This window comes from Staurois parvus, unplaced genomic scaffold, assembly GCF_062004578.1.
Source record: "Staurois parvus isolate SC_StPar_1 unplaced genomic scaffold, SC_StPar_1.0 ptg000017l, whole genome shotgun sequence".
NCBI classification, from domain to species: Eukaryota; Metazoa; Chordata; class Amphibia; order Anura; family Ranidae; genus Staurois; species Staurois parvus.
In genome coordinates this window covers 9,403,641-9,412,244 of record NW_028317813.1, presented here as the reverse complement: position 1 = coordinate 9,412,244, position 8,604 = coordinate 9,403,641, and the positions used below count along the sequence as shown (strand labels likewise).

At 40.9% G+C, this 8,604-nt stretch overlaps 1 protein-coding gene across 1 annotated transcript; it reads left to right on the top strand.

Annotated features, from left to right (window-relative positions):
* The first annotated feature begins 256 nt into the window (after positions 1–256).
* On the top strand, positions 257–6,166 carry RHEBL1 (RHEB like 1). The gene is made up of 8 exons (XM_089681622.1): positions 257–308; positions 2,429–2,500; positions 2,614–2,681; positions 2,801–2,883; positions 3,019–3,075; positions 4,905–4,952; positions 5,041–5,125; positions 6,077–6,166. The coding sequence occupies exons 1-8, from the start codon at positions 257–259 to the stop codon at positions 6,164–6,166; spliced, it is 555 nt and encodes a 184-aa protein (XP_089537748.1).
* The last annotated feature ends 2,438 nt before the right edge of the window (positions 6,167–8,604 follow it).

The following is an 8,604-nucleotide window of genomic DNA, read 5'->3' as shown; positions in this document are numbered from 1 at the left end:
ACTGGCGGCAGCCTTTCATCCCTATGTATATTGGCTACCTGAGGCTCCTGGGCCAATCGGCGCAAGCCGGGAGTCGTAATTGGCCAAGGGGGCGCCAAATGGGCGGTCCGCTATGATGCGTGTGGTATATTTGACCCGAAGACCGCGGTCTTGGTCAGAATAGTGAACTGAGAAAAGGGTCGTCTTGTCCACCTGGCCGAGGACATCGCTTCAGCTTTAGATTCCGCTCCGCCGTCTACTTTGTGCCGCTTTTATCATGCCTCTGGTCAAGCACCGCAAAGTTGCTATGCTGGGATACCCAACTGTCGGTAGGTCGCTGGGGTGATTGCGATGTGGCTGCATGGGGCACCTCTATGTGGTCGGGCACTGGGGGTCTGGGAGCTCTAGACTGCACGGGGGGACCTGCGCTGACTGGACTGGCTGATGGATCAGATTTACAAAACGCTGCGGTATATGTGGGCGCTATGGATGGGACTTTCAAATGGTGGATGGCCCTGATCTCGGTGGGGGAGGTGGTGGGCGGTGGTGGGGTCATCGGGCTTCCTGAGAGAAGTCAGGGAGGAGGGGGCACTGCTCATCCCTGTGGGGGGAGGGCGAGTGCTCTGTGTGGTGGCTACCAGGAGGAGTGGAGGTGGTGGCTGGTCACCGTGTGCAAAGGGCTAACTGGGTGTCCGAAGTCTCCGACCTCCTACCCTTCCCTAATCTAGAAAGATGGCGGGTTCCCATAGCAACCAAACCAGCTTCATCTCCCCCCAGTCATTGAAACCCACATCTATATTAATGGTCTGAGGACTGCGTGTTGTAACCCATAGCAACTCACCTGGCCTGATCTTTAGTCTGAGACCTTCATGGTTGGCTCTAGTCAAGATTTCATGAAGTGCAGTAATCCATAGCAACCAAACAGGTGTGATGTGAGGGGGTTTGCAAGTTAAACTTTTTTTTTTTTTTTTTTTCCATTTTGTACAATAAGACCAGAATTGTAGAAATAGACAAACCAAGTGGGTACACTGGTCAATGGGGCAACCACAGCAAACCAGTTTTAGCCTCGGTTTGAGACTATATAAAGGGTTTAATAAAGGTGGGGAGATCGGGTTTGTGGTGGTTAGTTGTGAGTTTGGGGTCTTTGGTTTATTAGTTTTATTTACTTGGTTTATTTGATCCATTTTATTTTTTGTGGTTTGTTTTGTTCCCTATTTTATTTATTTTTTGGTATTCTTTGCTGGGCTTTTCTTTGGCTTTATTATAATTTTTTGGCTTTATCTTTTGGGTTTTTTTTTGCTTTTCTTCTTGTCTTTGCTGGTTTTATTTGGCTTTATTTTGCTTTTTGGCTGTTTTGGTTTTTCTTTGGCTTTCCTCCCCACCCAGTCCAGCCCCCCCCCCCCCCTTTTTTTTTTTTTTTTTTTTTTTTTTTTTGGGGGGGGGGGGGGGGTTTGTGTTGTCGTCTTCACATTGGTGTGCCTGAAAATGCAGTATGTTTGTTTTTTGCCTGCGTTTTTTCTAATGCAATGTATGTTTAGCTCTTTTGCATGTATTTTCATCCCTGGTCACATGAGGATATCATTGACCTGGAAACCACCAAAGCTGCAGCTTTCATGACTCTTGTAAGATTGTGACTGGCTTCAGAGGGATTCCCTTTTTTTTTTTTTTTTTTTTTTTTTTTTATAAACTTGAAAGGTGTGCTGTAGCACCACAAAAGCACACCAGTGTGAACAGGGACTTGTGCATTTATGGCAGCAGCAACCAATCCCATTGTGATATGCAACAGTTTCCATTATGTCTTCCAGCATGCACAGATGTTATCACGGCACTTGTGCCAGTGTTGAGCTATTCTTGCTCAGGAGTGATTGATTTCAGTAACTTAACATCTTTAAGATGTGTAAGTTCCAATGATAAAGTGCAGTAACCCATAGCCACATTTTATGATTGAGCATCAACTATCGCAGCTTGTGGCCCATAGCAGCTTTATTCAATGGTAACCCAGAGAAACCTTGTTCAGTAGTTAAATTGAGTGTGGTAACCCATAGCAGCATTGAGAGTCTGGTTGCTATGGTTACTGCAGTCATGGTCTTATTGGGCTGAAGCAATGAGACTGCTGTGGGTAACTTGCTGCCGTTTCCATAAATGAACCCCCAGCTCTTCAATGGTGTGTAGAGTGAGGAGCTTGTTGAAAATCATGTCCCTGATCCTATTGTGTCCTTTAAAGCTTGTATTGGATGCTTAATTCCATTAGCTGGTAGGTTCCCCTTAGAAAATGGGAACAATTGACAGGTGTAAAGATTTTCCAGCATGCTGTGCCACAGCATGTGTTGTGCAATGCCATGGTGGTCTGCTTTTTTTTTTCTTCTTTTTTTTTTTTTTTTTTTTTTTGTCATGCATGGTCTCCCTTTTTGACTCCTACTAATATATATATATATTTTTTTTCTTTCAGGCAAGTCTTCACTGGCTTCGCAGTTTGTCGATGAGGAATTTCCTGCAGTCTACCAACCCACTATTGAACACAGTAAGTTTCCGAGATCTTGGCTTTTATGTAACTGCCTTGAATTGGTGCATTAAATGCCAAGCCTTGCTGTTTGATTTACATTTCAATAACTTGGCCATCTTTTCCCCCCTCAGCCTGGAGCAAAACCTTTACCCTAGGAAATGACGAATTTGAACTGGATGTGATGGACACCGCAGGACTGGTGAGTGTGTTTTTTTTTTTTTTTTTTTTTTTTTTTTTTTTTTTTTTTTTTTTTTGTTATGGCTTTCATTTCCTTCTGTCATTTTGACACTTTTTTTTATTTTTTTTTTATTTTTACAGGACGAGTATTCTTTACTGCCACAAGCATTTATATTTGGAATACATGGCTACATTGTAGTTTATTCTGTGGCTTGTGAAAGAAGGTAAGGTCACTTTCCCTGGGGGAATGGTGTAAATTGGTGTTGGCTCCCTCTACTGATCTTTTTGGGGTATTAATCATGCATTCCTAATTCAGTTTTTAACTGTATTTAACTTTCCCTAAATTTCTTTCTTTCCAGCTTTGAAATTGCTAGCGGCTTGTACAGAGTGCTTGTGGATAGAAGAGGAAAATGCCTGTAAGTTGTCAAACAAATCTCGTTTGTTATTCAGACAGGTACAAAATTTGTTTGCTGCAAACTGCCTAAAATGTTTGGCTACTGTGAGACAAGCTTGCTAAAGTGGTCTTGTTCAGAGCAACATTCTTCTCGTGTGCCATAAGAGAACCATGTAGGCTGACTATTGCTTCTATAAAAAAAATCCTAATTTTCAGGAGGAGCACAAACAATGGTCAGCTTTCATGGTTCTGACAGGTTTGCTTTGCAAAAAGATAAGTTGCAAACGCACTCCTGTAACATGCTTTATCCCAGAACTAGATTAGGAGTCTGCCCAGACCAAGCCACGTTCCTAGGCCTGTTTACAGGGGCATCAGCTTAAATAAGAGCAGTGTGAGCAAGCCTTTCTGACTTGGTAAGCTTCAAGCAGCTTTGGAAATGTTGTTCACAGATCTCAATGGAAGTGCTGATTGTCAATGTAAACAAGCTGCTAGCATTCTTTCAACAAGCTTCAGTGTGCCATAACCTGCTAGGAACTTGTTACTGTGACAGTCAACAGTTCCAATGGGATCTGTGTTTAAGCATACCATTCAGCTCCAGTATGTAAAATTCAAGGGACACAGCGCACTGCCAATCACCATGCTCCTGGAGCCACGCATGCGTGGTGAGAATGGGAGGACGTCATATGACTTCCTCCCAGAACGAGAACCACCTTGCGCCGGTCATTGAACTGTATGGCGGGTGGGAGGTGGTTAAGCAGTAGTTTCCTTTTTTTTATTTTCCTGTTTACCTCTTGCTTTGATATTCTGACCCTCATGCCTCAGTACTGAGTCACGATCAGTATTTCTTTTTTTTTTCTCCCTTTTTTGGGTCAATCTTCAGTTCTCAAATTCAAAGGACCAGCATCTTCAAAACAATTGAAATCACAAAATTTTCATATTTAATCCTATGGTTGGGCCAAACGAGATGCAAAATAAAGAAGGCACTCTATAGTGTGAAAACATAACTGCTAATTTTGTGTCCCAATTCACAACACTCATACAGCCCTGCAAACTGTATATGCAAACACTGACTTTTAGTTTGCAGAGGTATGTGACGGTGCTTGGAGCAAGTTGTAAATTGCTTGGGTACTAAGCATTTCCATGTGAGGTGGGGTTGCCCAACTCCATAACCAGAAATGGGCCACCACCTGAGTAAAGTTAAAACATCAGGAAAACCGTTTAAAGCAGAACTATACTCTGATCCAGTAATGCACTGTCTTGGAGCTCCAAGCTGACATCTCCAGGTGGCTGGCTTCCTGGTTACAAACACCAGCTGCTGTCATTGGCCAGGTGGGGATGACATCACTCCTGCAAATTGAGTTCCATCAAATTTGGTGTTGCCAAATTTGTACAGTGAGCCATGTAGGCAGGTACACTTTTTTTTTTTTTTTTTTTTTTTTTTTTTTTTTTCTTCAGAAGAGAACAAGTCTTCGTTTTTAAATCCTGCCTGTTCAATTTTTTTTTTTATATAGTATTATGATCTGACAAACATTCTAAATGGTGTGTGCTTTGTGACAAATGTGATAACCTGGGTCTTTTTAGCTGGATCCAGAGTTGTTGGCTTGCACTTGTACTAAAAGAGCTACCACAGTATTATGTAATGAACCGTGCAGTTTCAGGCTTTAACCCCATTGAACTGAGCAAGAAAGTAAAGTAACCTACAAATGTAACACATGCAGTATTGGAGAAACTTTCCAGCAAGATTGGACTGCTATTGTAGATTGCCATGTGTTTTTTGTGTGGTATGTAAACTTGGTTTAATATAAATTGCAAATGTTTACTTTTTTTTTTTCTTTTTTTTTTTTTTTTTAGCATGCCTATCGTTCTTGTGGGGAATAAGAATGATCTGCCACCCCAAAGGTGATATTTCCTTCTTACATTTGACCACTTTGTTGGCATTTGGCCGTGAAATTATTACATTCCCTTATCTTTTTTTTCTGTTCTTTAGTCGTAGGGTGAGAGCAGAAGATGGTAAAAAGCTGGCTGATTCCTGGGGAGCAGCATTTATGGAAGTCTCTGCTAAAGACCCAGAGGTAAACAAATCTTTCTAATTTGTGCATTTCTCTAGGTTTTGTTATCTCAGTGGTGTACAGACTGTTTTATCTAACTTTCTAAAGTATTTAAAAGCTGTACATTCTGTTATCTTCAATGGTTCCCACAGTTGTCAATTGCATGAAATTGCAATACACCAGGCATCATTGACCAAATGCTGCTCTAACAGATTGCGGGGGTGTGGAAAGTTTTTTTCAGAAGGCTAATTGTCCAAGGGACAATTGTGGGTTACATTCTATTTGTCCCTAATGATGGACTTACTTCTGATTTTATAAAAAAAAGTGCACCTCCCAGTGTTTGGTGTGGTGTGTTTTTTGTTTGTTTGGTCCCCCCCCCCCCCCCCCCCCCCCCCCATCCCAGTAAAACCTCACAGGCAGTTTCACACTGACCAGAAGAATCAATGTGCTACCAGAAGCACTTAACAGTGCCATGGTAGTTCATTGACAACTACAAGACCACATCTGCAAAAGTGTCTGTACTTGTAGTTGTTTGATTCACAGAACTCTATGTGGGTGGAGCACAGCCACTTTTCAAAAATTGACATTTGGTACAGGGAACTTCTCCCCATGTTGCTGTCACACAGGGTTTGGATAGCCAAGCCACTGTAGGAACATGTTATCTGTTCCAACTTTTTAAAACCAGGTGTAACATGTTCCTGAAGGTGACCTTATCCTTGTTGCCAGAGCCCTTTTTGCTTTTAAAAAAAAATCACTTAAGCCTGGAGACTACATAAAACCTAGAAAATATTTTCTGAAAGACACCCTAGAGAATAAAATGGTGGTGGTTCCAAGTTTCTTGTCACACAATATTACTGCAAAGGTATAGGAAACACAATTTCAGTAAGCACAAGTTTACCTTTTATTTACAATTGCACTCTGCATAGTGTCTTAAGCTTGGTTATCTTAATTTTTTTTTTTTTTTTCTCTTTACAGAAAAGCAAACTGATATTCCATAAAATCATTGAGGAAATTGACCGTGTGGAGAGGTCTTTCAGCGATGAGAAAAAGTGTAAATTCATGTAAAGTTTGCCAATCACTGCAGCCAACAGCTTCAGGACAATGAGCTACTGGCTGTATTTGGCACTGTGGCCAAAGGGATGAATGTGAAACCACGCAACAATCAATGCAGTCTCCTGGAGAAGGCAGTGATGCATGAATAGTGTCATTTGCCTGTCCAGTCTCCTTTCCATTTTGATAAGCTTGTTATGAACCATGTCATTCTGCAGTCCTGTGCTGCGTTCCTCCTAAATGAGGACAAAACTACAACCCTGGCTGCAGTTCTGATATGAGGCCTCTGATCTTAATAGCCAGTTTGCACAAATAGGCAGCAGTGCTACATTGCTGTATATGGTTTTTTCCCTTTTTTGTTTTTTTCATTTTGAACTACTTAATGTTACAATCTTTTCTGTAAACTACTTTAATCTGTTACATCTATTTATGTATTTGTATTGGGGAAGGTGGGGTTGACGCAAGATAAGCTGTATTTATATATATTTTCACTTGTTTACTTCTGGTTACAGGAGTGTGAGATTTACAGATGTTTTACTATAAAGGGCATCTGTACCCTTTATCTAGTGGTGATTGTATTACCCTGGAAATGCTGCAGTCTCTCAACACTTATTTTAAAGCCCAACCCTAGCCAATTTTTATGTTTAATAGCACGCATGTTTTGTTTTCAGCCAGATGGGTATTGGGCAGATTACTGAGGAGAAGTCTTAAAGCAACTATCAGACTGAATTTTAAACCGCAATTTAATTTGGCTAAATACATTCTGGATGCATCAGAACAGGTGTTCAGTGTCCAAGGATAAGTTCACATTTTGGTGGAGCATATTCCAGCTTCAGCAGCCTGCCCTATGGCAGCTGGCTGGGAATCTTTTCCCTGCAACTGCTGTCACAATTTTGAAAAGGGCACAGCTTAGCTTCATCTATGCTCCTTAAGTCTCTGCAGCTGATGACTTGTAGTTATCCATGAACAGCAAGGATGCTGGTGAGCACTTAGGCCATTGATTTTTCCTGTCATTCAGTAACTGCCTGCATCAGAGGTACAGGCAGACTGTTACACTGACAGTCTGCAGGAGCCAGACATTGCACATTGTGCTCTGATCACAGGTGCATGCTTTTCAGGCTCCCAAGAATAAATTAGAATTTTTTTTTTTCCTGCATAAAAATGTGCCCTATTTTGTTTTAAAGGTTAACATATCCTTCTGTTTTTGTGGGGATTTTCCTCTTTAGAAAGCAGCTACAGCTGTTCCTCTGCCAGAATCTCCAGATGACTATAGCTCTGTAGAAGCAGTGGCCTCTCTGCAGAGGCTTAAAGGCTACAGCTTTTCTGCTTGGACTGACTCCCAACAAACTAGAACCTTTTTTTTTTTTTTTTTTTTTTTTTTTTTGGATTTTATTTGATGAACCTGGAATGTACTTGGGCAGTTTTAAATTGAAAGTTCAGTTGGGCTTTAAAACCTGTCAGAAAATCTTCTCAGTGGGGCACAGTACTTTGAAATTTGACCTGTCTTAACACATCTCCACTCTGTCCATACAAAAGCTTTGGCTGGTGTTGGGCTTTAAGAGGGTAGATGGGGGTGACACACTGTTTACAGCTTCAGCGATGAGCGGTTTCTGTTGGGATCCGTATTTCTCTAATGCTGATTTAGTCATTTTATATAGACTAGAATTGCAATGCCTTGGAAAATACTTGATTTGCATGTAAATGTGCCTTTATTATAGTGGCTGCTGACTGGTCAGGGAGACCAACCCAAGCAGGGTAAAACTTAACTTGTGTGTGGTTTGTCTTTTTGTTTTTCTTTGTGAAATTAATGCACAACTGACTATACGGGTTTCATTTTTGTTAAGTTGTGCTGTTTACTGAAACTTTAAATTTTTTTGTTTTTTTTTTTGCTTTTTTTTGTGGAAAACAAAATAAACTTTTTTGATCTAATTGTATGTGCAGCTGACTTTTCTTTTTATCTTAAGGCTTGGAGGTTTTTTAGTCGTGCACATAATGCTTGCTCTGCTGTGTAGTGATCACACCTCTACACCCCCCCCCCCCCCCCCCCCCCCCCCCCCCCCCCCCGGAAAAGTTTTCTGTGGAGCCACTACCAAATGAGACCCATTCAAGTGATGCATCATTTTAATATATATATATAAATTTTTTTTTTTTTTTTTTATAGATGTTCACATAACCTGGTTAGAAAATGGACGATCTTTATTTTATTCTGTTTTAAAAAAAAAAAAAAAAAAAAAATTAAAATACACTTCACTTTTGGGATACCTCTTGGGACCGGTTAAGGAATTGGCACCACTTAGAGCACAGAAGACTTTCCTGTCTTACCTTTTATTTTGCTTGCAAATCATTATTGGAAAGTCTGAGGCTCCATCCCTGATTTTGATTTTGGAAAGCCATCAATGATACTTTTGAATAGGGCAGGGGTAGGCAACCTGAAGCTCTCTAGCTGTTGTACT

What these genes read in the sequence shown, in the direction of transcription:
- RHEBL1 (XM_089681622.1), top strand. Translation starts at nt 257, where the DNA reads ATGCCTCTGGTCAAGCACCGCAAAGTTGCTATGCTGGGATACCCAACT. An exon ending in CCAACCCACTATTGAACACA is followed by an intron (nt 2,501 to 2,613) that starts GTAAGTTTCCGA and finishes TTCCCCCCTCAG; the next exon opens with CCTGGAGCAAAACCTTTACC. An exon ending in TGATGGACACCGCAGGACTG is followed by an intron (nt 2,682 to 2,800) that starts GTGAGTGTGTTT and finishes TTATTTTTACAG; the next exon opens with GACGAGTATTCTTTACTGCC.